At 32.5% G+C, this 25,319-nt stretch overlaps 1 protein-coding gene across 9 annotated transcripts in view; it reads left to right on the top strand.

The window, feature by feature from the left end:
* The window catches only part of LOC140451024 (mitochondrial uncoupling protein 4-like), a 360,669-nt gene that overhangs the window by 247,394 nt on the left and 87,956 nt on the right, over positions 1-25,319 (top strand). The window contains exons 1-2 of one of the 9 annotated variants that reach the window (XM_072544735.1): positions 9,354-9,527; positions 23,577-23,839. The exons of 7 other annotated variants lie outside the window; for them this stretch is intronic. In XM_072544735.1, coding sequence (XP_072400836.1) covers positions 9,515-9,527; positions 23,577-23,839 — 276 coding nt within the window. In that variant the 5' untranslated portion in view covers positions 9,354-9,514. Of the gene's footprint in view, positions 1-9,353; positions 9,528-23,576; positions 23,840-25,319 lie in introns of those variants that run through there. One more of the 9 variants, XM_072544755.1, reaches the window with a different exon arrangement.

The following is a 25,319-nucleotide window of genomic DNA, read 5'->3' as shown; positions in this document are numbered from 1 at the left end:
ATTTTTGTTGTTATTTTGCCTGTATACCTATGTAGTGGAGCAGAAGGTACTGGGTTTTTTCTCTGGTGATGGAAATACTAATTTCAGTGCTTTCTTGTCTAGTTTTTAATTTAAAATTTTATTAACCGTTTGTTCGTTGTATCCATTGTTTACTGATATTTGCTTAACGATATTTAATTCTGTCTCAAAGTTGTATTTTGACATCGGAATTTCTATTAATCTACAGTGTAGGTAAAAGTTTATGCTCGGTATGGACCTTACGTGAGATGGAGTGAGAAACACCTGTTTAAAAAGAGATAGGTATATTAGGTCCGCCCTTTAAATATCGCCGAAAATACATGAGTGGAAATAATAAAAAAGGGGAAATTCAACGTTGCCAAACTTATTGGTTTTATTTGACCTGTTGTCTTTTTAGCATTTGAACAATGTTCTAAGATAATCAAATTTGGGCGAACTGGATTTAAATGGCAGCTTACTGTTTTTTATTGGGAATATGCCACAATTTTACTTTACAATAAGTGTTATTTAAAAGTTTGATTTCCACTTCGGAAATCGTTTTATATAAAAAAAATTTATTTATGTTTCGTATTATAAGTACGATTTCCGAATTAAAAATCTATACATCAAAATAAGCTTATTCACATTGTGCCTTATTTCCAATAAAAATAATAAACGACATTATAACGCCAACAATAAAAAAAGCTTCATACAAAATTATTTGGAAACGTCGCGTTACAACACCAATACCATTTTAGCAACAGCTGAACCGGTATTCGACAGGCGATAACTAAGAAAATAGAGGTGGGACATTGACATTTTTATCGTTAACTAAACTGAATCGTTTTTCGTAAACAAGTAACTAGTTGATTGTTACCAGTAGTTTCAAATAAGCCAGTACATAAACAAACATAATGGATATTATCGTTTATGTGTATATTTATTAAAGTGAAAGAAACTAATGAAGGATATATTTATTATAACTTGAAAAATAAACTAAACAATACCAATAGTAAATCGTATTTACATTACACTTTATTATTAAATCGCCAATCGTCTAAATTGACATTTAAAAACATAAGTTTTTCTACCTTACTTCTTGTTAACCACGTTTTTCTTTTATTTAAAATTAAAATTAATTTTGAACATGTGTTCACATTTACAATATTTTGTGAATATAGTGGTTAACTTAGGATATACATGGCGATGGTTTTTCCACCATTGTAATGGACTCTCGATACAGATGTACGTTTAGATGAGTCATGTACAATTAATTGATCAAAAATACTTAAGTCATCTTTATCGGTTTCTTTTTCTTGTACTGGTTGATTTTCAATAGTACAATCTTCTTGTTTATTAATTATAGAAGTAACCAGCTTCTTAACTCTTTTGTTTTTTTTTTAGCTTCATTTTTGTCAGAAAATCCCTGCACTTTAAATCGCGAATCCATAAATGTACATAATGATAATGTGCCACTCTCTTATACCCCTCTAAATCTTTTTGGTAAACACGATATTAGTAATTGTACTACGTCGGATACTATGGATGTAGGATTACCGTTTGCTAAAATTTTGTTGCAAGATTCTTGCAGGCAGCGTACCATAACAATCACTGAACTACCCTTCAAGTATTTTTGGCCACTCATTGTACTTGTTATTTCTTTAAAAGGCCGTAAAATTTGGGAAAGTTGAGAACCAATAATCCAGTCTTCATTATTTAGATTTGGTCTAAGTCTAAGTCTGTATTAACTAATACCAATGTGGAACGGATTGCCTCTTCTAACTCGGTCATTCTTTTTAACATGTAATAGGTGAAGTTCTACCTAGTTTCCACGTTTTGGATTGGTCGTTTGGGAACTTTGTTATGTTGTAATTGATATTTAAAAGCCCTTCTGAACATAAGATACTTCTTTTGAAATGTGTTTTTTGCCGAATTATCGAAAAAAGACTTTATTTTATCTATTTGTATACGACAGCATTTAAGTGCGTCCCCCACCAATAAATTTAACGTATGAGCAAAACAATTTAAATGTTTTCATTCCAAAACATATTTAATAGCTTTGACCATATTTGAGGCATTATAAGTTACTGCAAAATGTACTTTTCGTTTTAGACCCCACTGATTAATAATTTCACTAATTTCAAAAGCGATGTTTTCTGAATTATGGATTCCAGAAAAATGGCAGCAGCCTAATAAAACCGTTTTAAATTCTAAATTTTCGGTTAAATATTGTCCTGTTAATGCGATGTAACTCAGTTACTCCAGGTGTCCAGAGGTCAGTAGTATTACAGATATTTTCTACTTCTTTAACAACTTGTGATCTAATAATTTGCTCAGTTTTGATATAACATTGTGGCCTGTTCTCCTGTACGGAATGGAAGCATGGACGTTAAAGGCCAGTTCCATTAACAAACTTGAAGTGTTCGAAATGTGGTGCCTGCGTCGAATGCTCAGAATATCATGGACGGACAGGGTCAGAAATGAGGAAGTACTCAGAAGAGCGGGCTTACAGGATAGGGAACTTTTTAATTATGTAAAAAGTAAGAAGACTGCATACTTGGGGCACATTATACGAGGAGAACGATACACTTTTCAGCAACTGATACTCGAAGGGAAAATAGAGGGTAGGAGAGGTCTCGGACGTAAAAAAATGTCATGGCTGCGCAATATTCGACAATGGACAGGAATCCACAGCTATGAAATGCTTCGCAATGCTGCTAAAAACAGAATTATTTAATCCTGACTATTTAACATCTCACCTGACAAGACGATGTACGGTGGACGCCTACGCAGAAATGCATGGCACCTTAAGAAGAAGAAGATATAACATTCCTGAAGTAATGAATAAAGTTTTTCTTGTTGGCGGTTTATATCCGGGAATCCACCCTGCAAACTTTTTAAAAGCTCGTTCCTCAACTATGGAAAACGGATGAAACGAGTCTTTGCATAGGTTTAGTAAATCCATATCTATTTGTTTCTTTTGTTTTAAACTAATATTTTTATTATTGGAAGTATCCATCACCTTCTAAAATGCAGATCAATCGTAAATCGAAACTCATTCATTAATCAGAATATCTAATTATTTTATTTTCAACGTTAACCGATAGCCCGACTGTCCACTGTCCCGCAAGAGTTATTTTCAGTTTTGTAGTAGTCTCTCAGATCAACTAATCGTCCTCGTCGTCGTAAAGTGTTCGTTGCTCCTCTGTTTACGTCTACACAAAACGTAGTTTTTTTGAATCAACCATCAACTAATTGGCTTACCAGTGAGAAACCGTAGATTCGTAAATGACAAATAATGATTTAAAATGCAGGGATTTTCTGATAAAAATGAAGGTAAAAAAAACAAAAGAAAGAGTTAAGAAGCTGGTTATTTTTATAAAAAAAGAAAAAGAAGATTGTACTATTGAAAATCAACCAGTACAAGAAAAAGAAACTGATAAAGATGACTTAAGTCTACGGTGTATTTTTGATGAATTGGACATGACTCATCTAAACATACACCTATATCGAGAGATATAAAAGAAGTCGACATGTATTTGTCTGATGATATATTACCCACAAAAAAATTCGAATGGAGATTGGAACTGTCCATTACCGTGGTGGAAAAACCATCGCAATGTGTATCCTAACTTAACCACTATATTCATAAAATATTGTAGTATTGTAACAAAATATATTCCTTGTGAACACATGTTCAAAATCTGGTTTAATTTTAAATAAAAGAAGAACACGGTTAACAAGAAAAGTGGAAAAACTTATGTTTTTAAATGTCAATTTAGACGATTCGCGATTTAATAATGTGTAATGTAAATGTAAATACTATTTGTATATTTAAAATGTCAACGACCCACCTCTAGTTTCTGAGGATCGGAACCAAAGATGTAAAATATCTCTGATCGGAACTAATCGTCTCACTAATGGGCAATAGGCGTCAATAAGAAATATAGAGGGGAGACCAAGGGGAAATATGGTTGTTATCTTTGTCTATTCGCTGAAAATATGATTTTATATCTGTGTTAGATATCCTGTTAAATTTTACCATACCGACCATAAACTTTTACCTACACTGTATGTAACATGCTATGATAGGCTGCCAGATTATGTTGTGTAGGACGGGATGATGAATTGTGTATAGTCGTGTCAGTATGGGTCGGTTTATGAAATACGGAGAACTCCTGTTTATTTTTAAGTCTGATGATTTTTAAATCTAAAAAATTAATTTATTGATTTCGTTCTGTTTCTATTGTAAATTTAATATTACTATGGAGTGAATTAATACCTATACGATAAAAATCGATCAAGTAGTCTGTTAGTTCCTGTAAAACGTGTTAGTTAAAACATACATACAAACAAACATACCATAATACAAAACTGTTTGAATACGGGATGTTTTGAAATCTTTGTCTCTAGATGATCCATAAAAATGTCTGATAGTAATGGGCTTATAGGATTACCCATTATAAGTCCTGCACTGTTATTTGTATATACTTAATTATTAAATTCAAAGTAGTCCTGGTTTATGCAAATTTCGAGAAGATGTAAAATTTCAGATGTAATCATTGGATTTGTGCTGTTATGGTCTAAAAGGTTTTTTACTAGAAGAAAAGTTTCTAAATATTCTAAAGTTTTCTGATTATTATGTTGAGACAAGTTGTGTGACAAATCCTTTCTCTAAAATTTGTATCTCGCTATTATTGAATTTAGTATATGTTCACGTTTAGTTTAGTCAATGTTTCAAGTCAACATTGTGTTTTTTACTATTGCAAATTAGATTATTTAGTTTTTTACACTGTGTATTGAATTTTTTATCTATTATATTATCTATTTTAATTCTCAAGTTAGCTAGAATGCCAAATTCTATATTATTTAATCTATAATTAAATTTAGTATTTCCACCACCAGAGAAAACACCCAGTACCTTCTGCTCGATTACATATACAGGCAAAATAACAACAAAAATAGCCAAACACATAAAAAAGACAGGAATAACACTAGCTTTTAGAACAAACAATAACTTAGGCAAATATATTAAAAACAACAATAGTCAAAATAAAAAGCACTTACACAGTGGTGTATACCAACTTAAATTCGGAGACTGCCCAAAAACTTACATCGGTCAAACTGGTAGAACCTTTAACAAACGTATAGCAGAACATAAAAGGGCTTTCCATAATAGGACAACAGATTCTACATACGCACTTCACCTTCTAGATCATAATTATTCTTTTAATGACGAATTTCACATTCTTTACATCCAAAATAAAGACCTTAAGCTATCTTTATTAGAATCCATGGAAATTATCAAATTAAAAAACACAGACATAATTCTGAATGACCAACTTGAGACAAATAGTACTCCCCTCCTCAACATATTTCATAAACACTATAAATTGTAAACACATCCAAAAATAGATCACTTGAGAAAGGCACTCTGCCGAAACAGCTGTAGTGAGAAAATATAATAAATTTTGTGGAAGTTTTGAAAACAAATTTTTAAGTGTTTTATTGTTATATAAAATGAATTTCCATCAAGTAAGGGTCGAATCCATCACTTACTAATAAATACCCTATTGATTGGGTTATATGTTCCGATGGGGCCAAGGCTATGACAGGACATCGAAGTTGTCTTATTCTCAAATTGTAAGAATTAATGCCAAATGCTAAACGGCTTTCAGAAAAATATGTGTAGACACGGGTAGTTTATATGTAAAATTTCAATTTAAAAAAAATCAATAGAAAACAACATAGTGTTTTAAAAGCAGACAAAGGTAACACTATTTATTTTAGAACACACTAAATTTTCACCTCAATTTACCGTAAAAATACAGTAGAACCAGTTAATAAAATACAACATTTTCAATTACCTAACAAGTCCAAGTTAATTTCATTTGACGTCAAAAACCTTTTTCCTTAGTCATATTAAATTCACAATAGGAACAGAAGATAATCAATCCGTAAATTTTCTATTAATCAGACTTAAAAACAAACATGAATTCTTTGTATTTCATAAACCTACCCATAGTAACACGATTATACACAATTCATCATCTCTTCTTACACAACATAAATTGGCAGTCTACCATAGCGTGTTACATAGATTAATAGAAATTCTCATGTCAAAAAAACAAGTTAGAGATATAATTGAATAATATTAAGCAAAAAGCAATAAATAATGGGTACAACGAACATTCAATAAATAAAAAACTACATAAGAAAGCCCTGAAATTAGTAATTCCACCACTAAAACCCAATACCTTCTGCTTTTAGCCTTCAAGACAATTAGGCAAACATATTAAGAGCAGCAAGAGCCAAAAGAAAAAGCAATTTCACAGTGGTGTATACAAACTTAAATGTGGACTGCCCAAAAACTTACATAGGTCAAATTGGTAGAAGTTTTATCAAACGTATAGCAGAACATAAAAGGGCTTTGAATAATCGAAAAACAGATTTTACATACGCACTTCACCTTCTAGATCATAATCATTCTTTTAATGACGAATTTCAAAATTAAGGCCGTAAGCTATCTTTATTAGAATCTATGGAAATAAAAAAATAAAAAAATAGAGACATAATTCTGAATGACCAACTTGAGACAAACAGTTCTCCTTTCCTCTACTTATTCAGTTAAAGACTATGAAGTGTAAACACATAACAAAAATAGATCACTTGAGAAAGCCACTTTACCATAAGAGCTGTAGTGATAATAATTTAAAATAAATTTTGTGGAAGTGTTGAAAACAAAAGTTTTCAGTGTTTTATTTTTAGATGATAAGATATGTTTCCTTTTTTTATATTGCCCATCAAACGAAAATATTCAGCTGAATAATTATCTCCTAAAGCAGTATAAAAAGGTAAAAAGCTTACTGCGAATTTCTTTGTTTTATTTTAACTTGCTTCCACTGTAGACTTGCTAGTTATTTTAAGAGAATAAAGATTGTTTCCCAATAATAATTAAACCATGGTAGATTTTTCTGTAATCAAAAAAAAAAAACAATGTGTCCACTCCCATACTTTTGCGATTGAACGAAGAAGACACTTTTATTCAATTTTTAATGCAACAAATTAGGGCTCAAAGGCCTCAGCCTCAGTAGAGAAAGAATTCCAAGACTACCGGCACATTTGAAAGCTTGGTCGGTAATGATTTTAAATTTTAATTCTCACACATCGACACAATTTTAATCGTAAACATTCCCCCACGGCTGACAGTGAACGTTGAATTGTTTGATCAGCGCTTCTCAGGCCGGTCTTAATGGAAAACTTCGACATTAGTTTTTATAAACAAACAAGCGAATCATTTCATTTAAGCAACAATTACATAATACCTTATTCCTATTTCATTTGTTAATATCTCCCTCTCAAGAACTTCCCCGCTAATTATCAAACAGTTACAATAAAACAGATGATCACCTATCATCAGCAATCCAGCATAGTTTGAACTATGTTTCACGAATCATTAATTAATCATTCTTGTACCGGCATCATTTAATTTACCTGGTACCGTTAGACCTGAAGATGCTTAACAAAGTGTAGTAAGCGAAACCGGTCGTTTTGGTGGTAAAATTAAATTTTTATTTACCTATTTTAAACAAGCGAATGTTTATTCTAATCCACGAGAACTAACGTGTTCTTTTTCGAAGAATTTTAAAACGCAATAAGTTAAGTACTTATTAGGAATTGCATAGATTATTAATATACAGGGTCGCATGAAAGTAACTGCTTTCCGAATCAAATCAAATTTAAAAGAAATATTAAAATATTTTTGAATCAATACAAACTTTAGATCTTTGAATTAGAATCTGATCTTAGAATTTGAAGGATGATAATTCGGAATACGAAGATCTATTTTCAAAGTCTCTTTGGCTTCTCAGGCTTGCTTTCCTTGTCGATTTGATTTATTCGCACCCCTAAATATTCTAAATAGTGGTTTGCAAGGCCGTGATTTAAACCTTAACCACTGTAATCTGGATCTGTGTCGGATCCAGAGAGCTTCCGGCAACCACGCACTCTCCCTACCTTAAGTAATTGGTGCCTACGGCTTCGTCTATTCTTCGCTTATTTAGTTCGAAATACGGCAGTGAAGAGTGCATAACTTTTGTTATGCGCTCTTCTCTCTAATCTAACTATTATTTAAATATAATCACCGCTACATATATCTTGTATGTATAAAAAAAATTGTCTTGGCAGATTTCGATTGGAAAAAAGAATTTTGATTCATTCCAGTGTGTTCAAGCTACTTTGGACAATATAAAACAACAGCCCTGTGAATATTTCCCCAAAGAAACCAGCCATGACAAATACAGATGAGTACGAAATCGGGTTTCTGGAAAATTCTTTTCAACAAGCTGACATGCCAACAAAAATTAAACAACATGCCAACAAAGTTATTGAAATATCATGTGATGGAATGTTAAAACTAGAATTTTATTTTAAAGCCTGCATCAGTTTTGGACCAAAGGAATACAAGGATACCCAGAATTGGCGAGCGAAGCTCTCAAATGTTTGGTTCTTTTTTAACATCTTATTTACGTGAGTTAAATTTCTCATCAAGCTTCTTCTTACGGAGGTTGGCAATCATAATCGCTATTTTTATTTTCGAACTTGTTGCTCTAAATAAATCAATCGATATGCATTGATACCAATCACGTAGATTCTTCAACCAAAAATTCTGCTTTTGACCAATAGATCTTCTTCCTTGAATCTCTCCATGTATTATGAGTCTTAAATTTTTTATATTTTGGTCCCCTTATGATCGCCAACGTTCGGAACGGACAGGCACCCTAAGAAGAAGAATGGCGTTAATTTTTATTTGGCATCTTTTTATTTAATGTTTATTTACAAAAAGCTTTTTCAAGTTTTACAAAATGAGTAGCTCGTATCTTTATAGGCCGCTAAATACTTTGTTTATACCATTTAAAAATATTTGTTACAACTTGGTTCTATTTAATTTTTTTTTCTCATTTGCGCTCCTTAATGTCTGTAATGAAAGTTTTTTTTTTGTTTAACTGTGATTGCTCTGATATTTTTCGTTTAATTGTTATAGGAAGATTGCTTTATTGTTTTGTGTAGCTAATAGTCAGAGTAAAGTACTGCTTTCTGTAAAGCTTATCATGGTGTTTTTAGTGGCATCAAGATAACAAAAATCAAATAATTTTCTTGTTTTGATTCTAGAATTAACCAACCTTAAACCAGATGTCAATATTTGTTTTTTATATAACCAGTAACCAGATCGGTTAATTAATTTTGTTTATGTTAATAAATAAACAAAACATGTAAAATTGTCTTAGTTTATTTACATAATTGGATGTCTATACATATTAATGAAATTATTAGGAATCATTAAATTAGCACCAAGATAACTTTGTGTCACAACAAATCTTCAAATTTAAAAAGTACCTAATGATGCTGTTTTTTTAGTAAGTCTAGTTTGCAGACAAGACTTTTCTTTCATGTTACTTGTAGATGTAGATATAGTGTGACACAACTGTACATTTAAATAGCACTAAATTGTTTTTTAATGGCGGAAATGGGTGAGTAAACATATAAATAAACTAAATTCTTGAACAAATCTCTTTATAGAGTCGCTTTTTAATATACATGGTTGTCCACTTAAAACTGTCCACCCTGATATTTGGCAATATTAACCCATCAAAGCCTGAATTAATTTTTTTTGTTAAACTGGTGGTTTTTACCAAGTTTAGTTTAGGAAAAATACAAATAAGCAGATTTAATTAAATTTTATTTGTTTATCGAATATATGACATTACAAACTGTGACCATATGGTAACACTAGGTCAAAATACTATAAAAATATTATAAGATTTACTCTTTATGAAATATGGCAAAGCATTCAATGTAAAGTCCAATATAGCATTTCTCACACTGCGTAGGTACGTCCTACTGAGCAGCACCCTTCCCCTGCGCATCTCCTTCGTTTTTTGTTAGAAGCAGGTATAATGAGATGGTTAATACCTTAGACCATTAAAACATAGACACCCCTTGTACTGAATCGTTGAAGCAAACACCTTCTGCGCAAGTGACGTCACAATATGGCAAGAACTCTAACGAATTTTTCGAAAAGCCCTAATAAAATTACCTAATTTTAGATGAATTTTAATAAAACTGCAATATAAAAGATAATGGAAGATAAATCATTTAGCAAAGAAATTAATGAATATTTTTGAATTAAAGTAATTTTGTAAAAATAAATGTTTAATTTGAAAGTGTACTCACCTCTTCTTATTTGATAATGAAAACTAAATTTAAAGGATAGAAATTTTACTTGGGGATAGAAGTTTCATTTTAGGGGAAAAATTATGTAGGTATATAATTCTATTTATTGGCCACAAAATAAAATATATTTGTTAACTGACAAAGTCTATTGACATTATTATTCAAGTTCTCACCTTTATTGCAATAATGAAAATAAATTTATTACAATTAAGATGTTCTAGTAAAGATTTTAAGGTATTAACTTTTTTAACAAGCCTTCTATTTTGTTGTTGCAACATTTTGATTTGTTTGTTTTTGTTTTGAAATAATTTGTTTACTACCACTTTATATTCCTGATCTCTGTTAGATGATTCTTGTTCAACAAAGTCACCAAGATAATGTGTTCGCTTTTTCAATGAAGGATCTTTCTAAGGTAGTTTCCTCTAGAATTTCTACTGGAGTCTTTATGGTAGTAGATTTACTCGTCGTTATATTGTTATATTTATATTTTCACTTTTAGAGCCTGTTGTTTTGTCTGAGGCAGTTTCTTTTTTTACTGAAAATTTTCTAGTTTTAACTTGCTTAATTAAACGGTTTGGAAAATCGAAAATTTTGGGTACAGCATCTTTTTTTAGTTGTTTTTTTGAACTTCATCCGCTAGTAATAAACGAATCCGCCGTGAAATGCTTGGAGCAAATTTTAGAACTATTTGATGGTTTAAAATGTTCACGGTGCATCGCTATAATCCATTGTTTTGCAATGATGAATCTTTAGGAAATCTAAAACAATTTATTTACTTTATCCTTCAGTTTTCAAAGTAATTATAAAATAAAAATTATATAAGACTCTCATATGTGTGTATTTTAACACTTTGGATTTGAATGCTAAATGGGTGCTAGATTTCTGGTAGGTTTTCAAAGTTTAATTTATGAATTTTTTTTATCCATTAAATGATATGTCTGTCCCCTTTTTGTGTCGCTGCGTACAATTAAATGCACTGAAAGATAATATGATAATTAAAAAAATAATGTATTGAAAAACTTTTAAATTGAAACTTTACACTTATAAAATGTTTGCAAATACCCATAAGCACTTCTAGTTTCTAACGTTCTCTGCCATAAACTGACGTCACGCAGAGCTGCGCAAAGCAATGTTGTCAGAGATTCTGTTAAAAGATAGACTATTTCTATTTGTTGTTGGTCTACCAGGTCGAATGGGAAGGTTTCTAAATTTCTAAGGTAAGTAGTAACTATTTCACGTCGAAAATGCAAATCATTTGTCGGTCTTCCTGAACACTTATAAAGTATCCACGAATTTTGCACTGCAGCATCAATTAACCATGTAAGTATAGACCAATATCATTTCTTACTAGGATTACTCATACGGTATCTTGTTAAATCCTCATTCATTCTATCAGTGCCTCCCATAAACTTGGTGTACATTCCAACAACATATGGGCGAGGAATCTTTTTTTCAGAATGTGAATAACGTTTTACTTGTTGAATAGGATGCACACCATATGAAGTTGATGCTATTGTTACGAGGGCGCTATCCATCTATCTTGTCAACATAATACCATCTTTCTTGTCAATTTTTGAAACCAAATAACCTCGAGTTTGTTTGGATATAGTTTTTTTATCGACAACTGGAACATCTTGTGGTATTCTGTTCTCTCTTATTGTTCATCTGACACCATATCCTTTTTCTTTTAAATACACCATTAAACTGAATCCAATAAAAAGGTTATCTACATAGATTTGGTAAGGCAGTACAAATACAAGTTGGTAAAAATCGTTTGAATTTGTACTTTTCCATTGATAGATCTCAAAATTTATGATGTAACTAGTTTCGGAGTTAAGGCGCCATACTTTATAACCGAATTCTATCAGTTTTCCCCTAATGAATTTACAATTATGGCGACCATAATATTTCACCATCGACTCATGATAATTCATATATTCAGTTGGTTGATAATATTTGAGAAAGGAACTCTGTAATTTTTTTATTACTGGTCTCAATTTCCACATTTTATCATTTAAATCCATTTGCGTATTATCAGCACAGTGCACGAAACGTATTATTTGGATAAACCTGTCGCGACGCATTGCATCCTTCACCATTTTATAGGAAATGGCTGCTCCATTGTCCCAATAAAACCTTTTTCCAGGAAGACAGTTGTATCTAGACACAATCAAAATACCCAAAAAACATTTGAGCTTGTCCAAGGTAATCTTCAGATCAGGATAATTCACAAAAAGAACGTATTTTCTGGTTTCGTCTAAAATATGGCCTAGCATTTCGTTATCGAAAAACAACTCAAATAAACTTATAGGGCTCATATTTTTAAATTGTAAGTAGTCTGCTTTGGGAAAGTCGCATGTTTTTACAAAATCTCCATCGATCCAAGTTCTTTAAGTCTATTTTTTCCCTTTAGTGATTTCAAAAAACTAGTATTAGGTTCTGTATCAAGTGATGACATACGTGGTGTTTACTCGTCTTCCATCTCATTAAAAACCCTATTGTCTTCTGTTGCATCATCAAAATAACCCAGCTCGGCTTCTGTTAATAATTGTCTTCGAGACAGGTTATCTACAAATCCACCATTATCCTCGTTAGCCGAATCTTCATCACTCAAAACATTTGGATCAGGTGGACTTCCTGGAGCTTCCTGGAGCGTCAAACCTCTCCTGTAAATAAAAAATTAATTAGATAGTTGGCAACAGTGTCATTCAGTCTCATGTAAATTTTATGTTAATGGGTGAGGTTGCCTATAATATTTTTCTATGTTATAACCTACTTCCTTAACTATATCAATAAATCGCACCCTTAGTGCAAGACTGCAGTAAGTCAGAATAAGTAAGTTTCGAGATAAAGACGATTTTGTTTATTTTCGTGGTAATATCGGTGAAATAAGACATAAGTTTTAAGAAAAATTAACATTTAATTATGATTTTGTATGCTTTTCAGCCTATATTACATTAACCAAAAATAGAAATTTAAATAAAATAATAGTAATGCTAAAAAAATTAGGAATTTCAAAGTTACAACACTTTTGCACGGAGAAAATTGTTAATCACTACACATTTAGTATTAGAATTTTAAACTTACAACACTTTTGCACGGAGAAAATTGTAAAAAGTGTAGACACATTTTCTGTTAGTTGTTGTCCTTTTCTCGTATATCAGATACGTATATATATTTTAAGATAACTGTTTTCATTTAATAAGAAAAAATACTTTTTGGCTGTAAATATTAGTCTTAATTTATGTGTTTTTAATCCAATCTAATAAATAAATGGTCAAACGACATCGCACACATTTTATGGAAAATATACTGTCACACAAAGGACATAAAACTTACATGAATAGATTGGTCTCGTAAATCTTTGTTTATTGTCTCGGCCGTTAATGGATTACGTAGACACGCTGTATATTAAAATTAAACACCACAGATATAGATATTAAAATAACAAATATCTTACTTTTTTTGTGCCTTTGATAGCTTGTTATCGAAACCATTGCAATGTTCCGTGCAAAACTGTTGTAACTCTGTTCCATATTCTGTTACTCAAATCTCGGTTCCATAATTTGCACATTCGTTAATATGCAAGAATTCACAAAACTATACTATTCTTTCTTTCCAAAATGCTGAATGTAATACAGTAATAAATTAAATACACTGACATCTAGTAACAAAAAGTTGAACTGCGGATAGATTTCTAGCGTTAAGTTGAGCTATAATCAATATTAATTGAAGGGTCCAATGCATAAACCGGTCAAGTCAAATAAAGCAAAATGTTCAAGAGAAGTAAAAAATATTTTGAGCGAAAACTATAAAATCCTGATAAATTTTGTATTTTCTAACATTTGAAGATCATCTTCAGTTAACACTATTTTTTTTTAAATAATAAGTTGTAAGTTAAAAAAACAAAAAAAGTTATGGGTGAAAAATAATTGGACTTGACTGGTTTATGCAAAATATTCATCTTTTTTTGCGGGAAAAAATAAAACAAAATAGAATTTCATATTCAAAAAATTATTTTCTAGCAATTTATTAAATGAAATAAACAAGAACATAGTTTCAACTAAAAGTGCAGAGTTGATATATTTTTCTTTACTCACTGTCACTGAATTCTGATACCGAAGTTTCCTTATTGTCCTAAGTTCCTCTTATCTCTTATTTCAAAAGTATTGAATACAGTAAAGTTGGCGGTTTCGCTACATTTAAACGTCATTTCACTATCTAATTTTTCATATCGCATGACACGATATTTTGAGATGGTAAATTGGTTGTTCTTCCGTGAAGGATTTTTCACAAAAAATTGTTGAAAATGGGTCTTAAAGTTCAGAAACATATCTTGAGTCACATTAATAACTTGAAACTTTTTGTTACTATTTTCAATAATTTTTGAGTATTCTTGGGGTATTCTCATAACAAGAGATAATAATGGAGAAATACTTACTGAAGAGAGCAAAATAAAGGAAGTATAGGAACAATATATAATCCATCTGTTCCATGACGAGAGAGAAAATGAACAAGATATAGGTGAAGAAAAATAATACCTACAAATTTTACCCTCAGAAGTAAAGAATGCCCTACAGAATGCAAAACAAGGAAGAGCACCGGGTCCTGATCAAATTCCAGTTGAACTGTTAAAAGCCTTAGATGACGGTAATATAAAGAGACTCACCCGAATTCTCAACCACATATATGTAGAGGGCAACATCCCGGAAGAATGGCTTAAATCGATATTTTTACCTCTACCAAAAAACAACAATCCCAAATCATGTAATGACTATAGATTGATAAGCCTAATGTGCCACCCTTTAAAGATTCTCTTGAAAATTGTTCAAAACCGAATTTATAAGAAATGTGAGGAGCAGATAGATGAAACTCAGTTTGGCTTCAGAGGAGGCATGGGTACAAGAGAAGCATTATTTGCGTTGACGGTACTCTTGCAGAAATGTCGGGAATATAACAAGAGTACATATGTATGCTTCATAGACTTTAGGAAGGCCTTTGACCGAGTGCAACATATGAAGTTAATAGATGAATTAAAAAACATCAATTTAGACAAAAAAGACATTGAGTTTATTAAGGCTATATACTGGAACCAGAAAGCAGTAGTAAAGGTGAACGATATAGAAACAAATAACATACCGATTGCGAGAGGGGTTAGGCAAGGATGCGTCTTGTCTCCGACGCTTTTCAACGTGTACTCACAGGTCATATTCAGAAAAGCCTTATGGGAAAGAAAAGAGGGAATAAGAATTGGTGGAGAAATCATAAACACCATGAGATTTGCAGATGACACGGTAATTATGGCTGAGAGTATAGAAGAACTACAAACTTTACTAGATGCAATAAATAGTGAATGCATTCAAATGGGACTTGACATCAACACAGATAAGACCAAATTTATGATAGTATCAAGGAGTCCAATAAATAATGAACAACTAACTCTTGGTGGACAGCAAATAGAGAGAGTGACAAAATATAAATATCTGGGAGCTTACATCAACACAGAATTAGATCCAGACCAAGAGATCCGGGTACGAATAGAAATGGCAAGGGCAGCGTTCTTAAAATTCAAACAATTGTTCTGTGACAAAAATCTGAATACTGCGCTGAGACTGAGGTTTGTTGAATGTTACGTCTGGTCGCAACTATTGTACGGGGTAGAAACATGGACACTAAAAGCGCAAATAGTTAAAAAGATTGAAGCCTTTGAACTTTGGATATACCGGAGAATGTTAAGAATTCCATGGACTGCCAGGGTCACCAATGAGGAAGTGCTTAGAAGGATGGGTCGAGACAAAAAATTTTTGAGAACGATAAAAGTACGCAAGACTGCATACCTTGGACACATACTAAGAAATAATAAATATAGTCTTCTGCAGGTCATCATGCAGGGTAGAGTCGATGGCAAAAAGCGAATAAGTAGAAAGAGGAAGTCATGGCTGCGAAATATTCGAGACTGGACAAACATGACTGTAGACGAATTATTCCACGTTGCAAAAGACAGAGAAGCTTTTAAAAATGTGGTCGCCAACCTCCGTTAATGGGGACGGCATAGGAAGAAGAAGAAGATTCTTGGGGTAAATATATCTTGTCATGTTTCCGTTTTTGTCTTTCTATTGCTCCAAAGCTTCTGTCACAGGCAAGGAAACTATGTCCGGGTTCAGGGTATCTGTGCACTATCAGTCTAAGCTTCTCAGTAGTTGCCAAAATGGTATAAAAAAACTGTATCAGTACAAAATTTTTGTTTTGGGACGAACAGTTATCAGAAAATATGTAAATAGTGGTTACGTCTTGATTAATATGATTATTTAAAAATGATGTAGTATACTAGCTACATCTTTTTGTCCTTTTGCAGCTATTGTCTCATCATAAATATAAAAATAACTTTTTCCAGTACTTCCCACATGAATACAAAAATTGTATACCCAAAGTTGAATTTTGTAGAAAACTTCACTACTCGAGGACACTGGAAGTAGCAAATTTTGCTGAAAATCGAATGTTAAAACTTCTACTTGTAAATCATTCTTAGCTAAATCTGTTTTTTCTTTCATGTCTTGATAAAAAGTTTCAGCTTTTGTAATATGTAGTTTTTTCTCTGTTTCCAATGCTCTTTTTTGGTCATCATTATCGGCGGCATTAATTTGATTTTGTAACTTATCACACTTCTGACAAGTATCTGACTTTGGTTTACCGAAGGATATTTTAAAGTTTTCTGTAAAAAATTTTCTATAATATTTATACTTTACAATCGGTTTCATATTTTCATTTTGTAGAAGTAATTGTTCAGGTTCGTATTGTTCCAAGTACATGTGATGCATTTTTGCAATATTTAAAAGAGGCGCGAGGTAATAGTGCTGCAAGTTATCTTTCAAACTGTAATGCGATTTGTATCTTGGGTAACTAAGTATATGCTGACGTATCTTATCATCAGTGCCGACGGGTAGTTTATTAGGTCTTATTACGTGTTTTCCTCTGTCATCCACAGGAGGAGTTCCATGCCCCATATGTAAGTAATTCTGTACAACGTTCAAGTCTTGCTTTCGAAATACCATGTAATGAAAGAAATGCCCTTTTGCAAATTTTCCGTGTCGCCCCATCGCAGCGAACCTGGAACAATAAAACATTTTAAATACTTGGTAAAAGCTTCAGCTCAAACAATTTATATTTCATATTTCAACCAGTAATATTACCTTGTAAGTAAATGATGATTTCTTTTTTATTCCTTGGCGAGAACGTGGTCTTACTCGTTTAACTTCTAATTTGTCAATATTTCTATATAAATAAGCATCTTGGAGATCTTTTGTTCCCATAGCACAAAAATCGTGAAATATTTTGATATAGTTTTCATGCCCAATTTCTTCAAAACACTTTAGCTTACAGTTGCAGTTAGTACCAATATATTTTCCGAGTTTATATACACCAGCAATGGTCAAATAAGGCTCACCCTTAACTCTTTTATTTTTTCGTATGTTTCTTTTCCATGATGCTGTACGTAAAAGTCGCTTTTTTCCTTTTTGTGTCATATTATTAGACATTTCAGGAACATCTGACGTATTAGGGATGGCTTCAGGTTCTTTATTTTCTCCATCAGAGCTAAAGGAATCATCGGATGCAGTATAGTTTGTAAGGGACTGAATTTTGGGGTTATGTTTATTTTTAATTGGCACATAATCTTCGTCACTGGATGTATGGGTGCCTTCAAAAGGATCACTGACACTTTCTGTATCAGAAGACATTATTTTTAACTTTAAAATTATTAATAAACACTGTGAATTACTCAAAATAACAACACCTTGATACCAACAACAATAACAGAACGAATGATAACCTATTTGACTGAGTACTAAGAGCACTGTGCATTAACAGGTCTTGTCCTGGACTCCACCGGTTTATACAAAGTATCAAAATGCCGGCAACACATTATACGCTCTAGTATTGATATTTTTAATCCTATCGAGCTGCTTTATGCACTGGAAGATGTAGAATTTTATACTGTGCATGAATAAATGCTCATTTTGCCCAAAAAGTGGACTTGTCCGGTTTATGCATTGGACCCTTCAATTGATGGCGTGTTTGCGTAACCAAGTGGTCACACAATGCGTTGATGTGTTAATTAGATTTTGTGAAAATGCTAAAACGGGTCGATTTTTATTTTAAATAAGTCATCTTTTAACGATATAGATATCTGTCAATTGTCAACCCCTTCCCTTCCGGTACCCCAACCCTTAAATTTTAAATAGGGACTATACCATGTGTCGCACATTGTTAGGCAGGTATTTTGCTGGAGAATTCAGATATCCATATATTTTCCATATTAACTCTATTCTTGTGAAAAAGTATCAGTTTATTGAAAATGTTACACCTCTGCCTCTCTAGCATTTTTATAGTCGCCTGTATATTATCTACTTAATCTATTTCTGATTTACTTGTCCAAGATTCTCACCAGCAAATTTCCATTTCAGTTTTACGACTTGTTCTTTAATGTCCAAATATACAAGAAAAAACGCATTGCTGATTTTGACGAGGAATCATCCACTATATAGATTGGTACTGAACCACCACAAGAAAAAACGACAGTTTGCAGAATACGATTGCTTTCTTGGATTAGTCAAAGAAAATTTCTAGGATACACATTTTATGCTCGATTGCAAAGATATTTAATCCACTGGGACTAATATCTAAAGTTACAATTACCTACAAAATTATTCTCCAAAAACTTTGGAAACTAAAGGTCTCATAGGATGAGACCTTTTGTTGCTCAGATGTTTTTGCCCAATGAACTACACAGTTTGTGGACAAATTACAGATCACAGTTGTATTTACTTAAAAATCTCAAAATACCTAGGCAGTCCTTTTGCTCAAATCCTATATTTGTTTAACTACATGGATTTTGCGATGCGTTGGAGTCTGCATTTGGTGCTTCTATCCGAAGTCTGGCCACCTTGGGAAACATAAACTCAAACTACTTATATTTTGCGCCAAAATAAGGATAGCTCCAATTAAAAGCGTTACCATACGTAGACTTAAATTATCCGGTGCTCTTTTACTAAGTCAACTTATTGACAAAATTAAAACTTACGTCTTTTTATGTCTAGATGAGTTCAATGTGCAAAATTGTATTCCGGCAATGAAAGCACATTTCTTGATGCAAATAACGAGATAGAAAACTTGTGAAAACTTGTAACGCCCTTGATGTCGAAACTGATTTAGCCCGTCATATTATACAATGGAATTCCATAATTCCTACAGCTCCACATCAATGTTGATTATAGGAAGCGGGATTAAAGTCTATAAAACACCACCTTAAACGGAACGGGTGGTCAGCATTGCCTCTTACTTTCTTATGAAGATTTTACCACATTTCTGTGTCAGGTTACAGCATGTTTAGTGGTTGTAGCAATCCTACTCCCTTAACAGCTGCTCATTTTGTTATTGAAGACACCCTTAGGTTAATTCCTGATGAAATCAACTACTGCGACATAAAGGAAAATAGACTTTCGCATTATGAACGAATTCAGCAACTACGTGGACATTTTTGGAGCAAGTGGTCCAAAGAGTATATCTCCACTTTACAACAACCAGTGAAGTGAAAGGAGAACTACCACCTTTGAGATGGAAACTTGGACGCATCATCGAGACTCATCCTGGCAAGGACGGCGTTATCCGTTCAATTACTATGAAGACTGTATCCAGTACTGGTGAAGTTGTGCGTTTTACCATCTCAAAGCGAATCTTAATGAATTGTTATGAATATTTTTACCATTTGGTTTTATTAATACTCCAGCTACGTTTGAATGTGATGGAAATGGTTTTAATAAGACTTAATTGAAAATCATATCTAGTGTATCTCGATGATATAATAATTATGTTTAAAAAGGTAAAAGAAATAAGAATAATACTTACTCACAATCTATTTATTCTACCGCCAACGACCGGCTTCGCATACTATAGTCTGCTATGCATCTTCAGGTCCTAAGGTATGTGGTAAACTATATGCTGAAATTATAAAAGCCCGTATTAGGGTGCTGTCTGGTAAAGAAAATACAGAAATTATGCCAATATTGGGAATTATAGAAGAATGTGGGAAGGCCAGTACACCATCCCGCAGAAAAACGACCTAATCTACCGCATCTAGTTTTCAGCTAGAAATAAATCTAGGGTAGTTCATATCGAGAGATTAGCTCTATGCCATCGAACTGATCTACCAAATTGGCTTTAATCGGCTCCTGATAGACTAGATGCAAGTAATCAATTTTAAATTAGATTGTCTCAGTTTTATTTTCATGCGAAGTTTCAGGAGAAGTTTGTTTTCAGGAGAAAGCTGAAGAAGTCACAAAATCGTGACGAAATATTGAGACAAATAGCGTTTTATTTTCTACTAACCGAATTGCTGATATTATAAACCACCTAGAGCTACTATTAATTCTATTACAAGAATTAATATTAAACTCAACAGTCTTCCGGGTTGAACCGCGTCGATTAGCATTGCGCAGAACTTTCGATATCCTTTTTGATGTCTTCTTCAGGACTTCCGAGGACTTAGTCTCCCGAGCCTCCAGACACTACTACACTGATTACTAACAAATACATTACTGCCACTAAGAGCAAAGGACGGTTCATTTATACGATGATGATGTGGTTTGGGTGGAAGTTGGCATGGGGGTTAGCGTGGTGATTGGCGCGGGGGTTGGCGCGAACATTTCTGACAGTAGGATTTTGATTGGCGGGTGAAGCGGACGATATATTCTTTATGAGAGGTCTCCATGTCGAAGGTAACCCTATTCTTGGTTTGTAGAAGTGTATGGGGCTATGGTTCTGGAATTTTCAAAATCATTTTTGTGACCTGTATGAAGATAGTGTTGACCTAGAGCTGAAATTAAATCGGAATTGGGAACAGAAATTGATTGTTCATAAATCCTATTTTGGATTCTACGATTTGTTTGGCCTCTATAGGATCGGGGACAGTCTGCACAAAAAATTTCATAAACTCTGTTGTCTTTGATCGAACAAGAGATAAAAGTTTTTGTTTGAGGGTAAATATTGTCTTTATTCCTCTTGATTTACGAATTTTGTCGAATTTGTTAGTGACACTTTTGATGTAAGAAAGAAAAGCTTTCTTATGATTAGGGTTTGAGTCTTTGGGTTGAGATTAAGTGAGAGATTGATGTCTGTGGATGCTCGTATTGATGTGATTTTCGCAGTAACAGTTTTGAATGAGGGCTTGTTTTAAGCTAGATAGCTCAGTGGGTCTACTTGTATCATCGCAAAGGCGTATTGATCTGGAGACAAGAGTATTAATGAGTGAATTAATTTGTGAAGGTAAATGATGAGAGTTGGCATGCAAGTAGTGTGGCAAGTGGTATGGGTCGGTTTTAGATAAACAGAGTGATGAAAACCTTAGGATAGTTTTTCTTTATGATAACGTCGAGAAACGGTAGGGATGAATCAGTTTCCACCTCCATCGTGAACTGAATACTAAGATTTTTGTACTTTCGTATTTCTATGAGATTTGTTTATTAAAAACGACATCTTAATACAATTCAACTTTGGCGAAATTGGATCAACGGTAACACAAACATTAACTTGCTTTGCTTTGTTAACAATACGTCAAATCGAAAATCATAGGAAAACAAAACAATTGATTGACGGAAGGAATTTAGACAAGTGGTAATTTCCCTACTTGGTTCTAAGCGAGTATATAAACGAATACATTATTTGTGGGAATTCCCAAAAATGCGTTTTGTTTTCAAACGTAGACAATATATGTAACATGTGTAAAAAAGTAAATAACTACTAATGTAACTACGTAATCACCATCTACCTAGACACCCCGCCCCCATATTATCAAAAATAAACAAAGCAAACACTCCTCCGCCCCCTATAGTGTCTACGTAATATTTGAACATCCCCAAAGATTAGGTAAAAACTAAGAAAAGGGGATAAAAAGAAAAAAACATTACAAGAATTGGTAAACTGAACGGTGGCTAAAATAAATGAAATTAAAAGGGAAAAAAACAGGGAAAACCATGAAAATCATCTATGGTAATTAGGTAATTTAAAAATTTAACCAAACAAGAGAAAAGCACTGGAACAAATATTATTAAAAAATGATAGATGCAACAATACACAAAGAAGACAAGAACAATAAACGATGCAATATTAGTTCAGCCATTAACTTTTCTTGTGTTATAAAAAATGAGGAGACAAACATGTAAAACTAGGTGAAACTATATAAACTGAAAGGTACAATATGTGAACATATACAGTGATGAGTGCCTTAAGAACCGGCAAAATAACGCAAAAGATAGAAAACATAACACGTTGTGAAATAAAAAGAGATGAAAGTAGTAGAGGTGGGAAATTATCGATAGAAACCTCTAATTTACATTAAATTACATTAAGACTATCGATAGTTTCCCACCTTTAGACGTTAGCTTATGAGCTAATTGACTTCAGTCATAATATTACAAGTATAACGTAGAACATTAACATTTTTTAAATTTCGGATAAAGTAAAAACTAATTGAAGGCAATAAAACAAATGTTAATAAACAGTTTAATTAGTAGTAATTTGATAATTAATTCTGTGTTGACGAATACAGAATAACAAGCTATGGTAATTCTGTATTGAGAAGAGTGTATGCGACGTCTCAAATCATAGTTTATTATTGATCAATACTTTAATTTTGGATAAAAAAATACTCCTACTTAAACTGTTTTTACTTACATTACGTGATACGTATTACTATGACTGAAGTCAACCAGCTCATAAGCTAACGTCTAAAGGTGGGAAATTTTCGATAATTCTAATGCATTGTAAAGTAAATTATAGGTTAATATCGATAATTTCTCACCTCTACTACTTTCATCTCTTTTTATTTCACAACGTATTATGTTTTCTATCTTTTGCGTTATTTTGCCGGTTCTTAAGGCACTCATCCCTGTATAATATAACGTTTTTACATAAATATGAAATAATTGAATCGTAAGAATATATTAATTGTAATTAATATATTTCAAAGTCTTATCACTGGTCATTAAGTGTATTTAATTATCTATTGTGTCATCGCATATTTGTTAATAATAAATTATATTGTTCCGTAAAATCGACTTGCATATATTGACTTGATAAATTTTGTATAATCTATGTTGTAAAAAACTTGACCTCAAATATTTTTGTCAATACTGAAAAGTTTTTATAAAGACAGGAAAGATAAAATTTCATTCAATTGAAGCGAACTGCGTAATTTTGTAGTTTTGTAAAAAATATTATTAATTAGCTGCAAATTCTTATTTAAATATGAAATAATAATTATAACAGTTCATAAACAATGTATTTATTTTTAGAGAACAAGGAGAATTCCAAACTTCGAACTATAATATCCAAATCTAAGGCTCAACTTTTCAAATCAGTGGCAATCTTTAGATGGCTGCCGACGTACACGAAAAATGATATTCTAGCAGATTTAATTGCTGGATTAACGGTTGGCTTGACTATGATACCCCAATCGATAGCTTATGCTGGTCTAGCAGAACAACCAGCAGAGTATGGACTATATACAGCGTTTGTGGGATCATATGTGTATATAATTTTTGGAACTATTAAGGAAGTGAGTGTTCCTCGCATAATCAATGACGTTCTACTTTATTATGTCTGTACATGTTCCTCTTTCTCTTCCTCGACCCGTTTCTGTTAATTATAGATTGGTACAAAAACTTAAGGAGATTACAGAAACGTATAGGGGAGCACGGGGTACAATGAAACACAAATTTGTTTTTTATTTTTCCTGTTTTTGCAAGTAGGCACATCAGTTTGAAATGTGTTTTAAAAGATGCCCTTCGGTACCAGGAACAGACTTAAAGTAGCATCAAAAACCTTATTATTAACTATTTTGAGTAATAATCAATTCAATTTAAAAAAAAATGTTTCATTGTGCCCCACCACTGGGGCACAATGTAACATCGGTACATAGGGGTACAATGTAACATATATATAAACGACCAAGTTGTACAATAAACCAATAAGATTTCTTTAAAAGTATTCCCAATAAAAGTGATATGCTATAGTTTTATTCCAATAATATAAAACATATAAAATCAAAGGAAAAATAATTCAAACTTTAAATATAGTAGTTAGCCAATATTTAAATTAGTGAAGTTGATAAATTGTTTTGGCGTTGATTGATCCTGCAAAAACCGGGTTCTCCAAAATCATCTTAATGCTATTCTCAGCGACTATGTGGCTCTACAAAGAGGTTATGTCCTTTTTTTTTGAAAAACTTCACTTCGAAATTTCTGCTCGTATTTTTTTCTTTCATAACAAGTCTAACCTAGAAATTACTATTATGGCTGTTTAATTTATATTCCACCAGTACATAATCATTTTTAATGGGTGACCTATCCAGATCTATGAATTTGTCTTCATTAAAAATGAAAATGTCTTCAATGGCGTAAAAGTCGTCATCAGTTTCAATATAATTGTCTACATCTTCTTCTTCAGATGAAGACTGAACCTCTTCGATTTTTTTGGATTTCTTCCTAGTGTCCTTATTAAAATGTATTATTTTCTGTTTGGTCATTTCTCGTTTTGCTATTGATACCGCCGTTTTATTGGCAATTGCAGTCATTTCTGAAGTACTGGTTGCTATCATACTCTTTCCTCTTGCTCGACCGTTTCTATTGTTTTTTCTACTCCCTGCCTTGGGAAATCTTCTAAAATCTTCAGGTCCGCATAAGGAAATTTTTACATTACTGATGGTTCTAGAAGTACTGGGGTCTTGAGAGTTGTTATTGAAACTTGACGAGTTTTCATCTGCATCGATTTTTATTTTGAGTTGTTGATTTTTTCAGCAGGAGCATCACCTGACGGTGGATCTCTTTCACCTGACAAGTAGCTGGCAAGTCCGCCATTGGTCGATCGGTAACGTAATTACATAAATAATCGGCATCGGTGAAAACATGTCTGTCGTATGGGTGAATATCTGTTTTCTTAAAAGCAGCAGTGATGTTTGGTGGAATCATTCCTCTGTCTTCAGCAATCTTTACAAAACCAGCAACATTGTAAATATTTGCTGTTTGTCCAGGATGCTG

The sequence above is a fragment of the Diabrotica undecimpunctata genome, chromosome 1 (assembly GCF_040954645.1).
Source record: "Diabrotica undecimpunctata isolate CICGRU chromosome 1, icDiaUnde3, whole genome shotgun sequence".
In the NCBI taxonomy this organism is placed as follows: Eukaryota; Metazoa; Arthropoda; class Insecta; order Coleoptera; family Chrysomelidae; genus Diabrotica; species Diabrotica undecimpunctata.
This window is presented reverse-complemented; position numbering and strand designations above follow the sequence as displayed.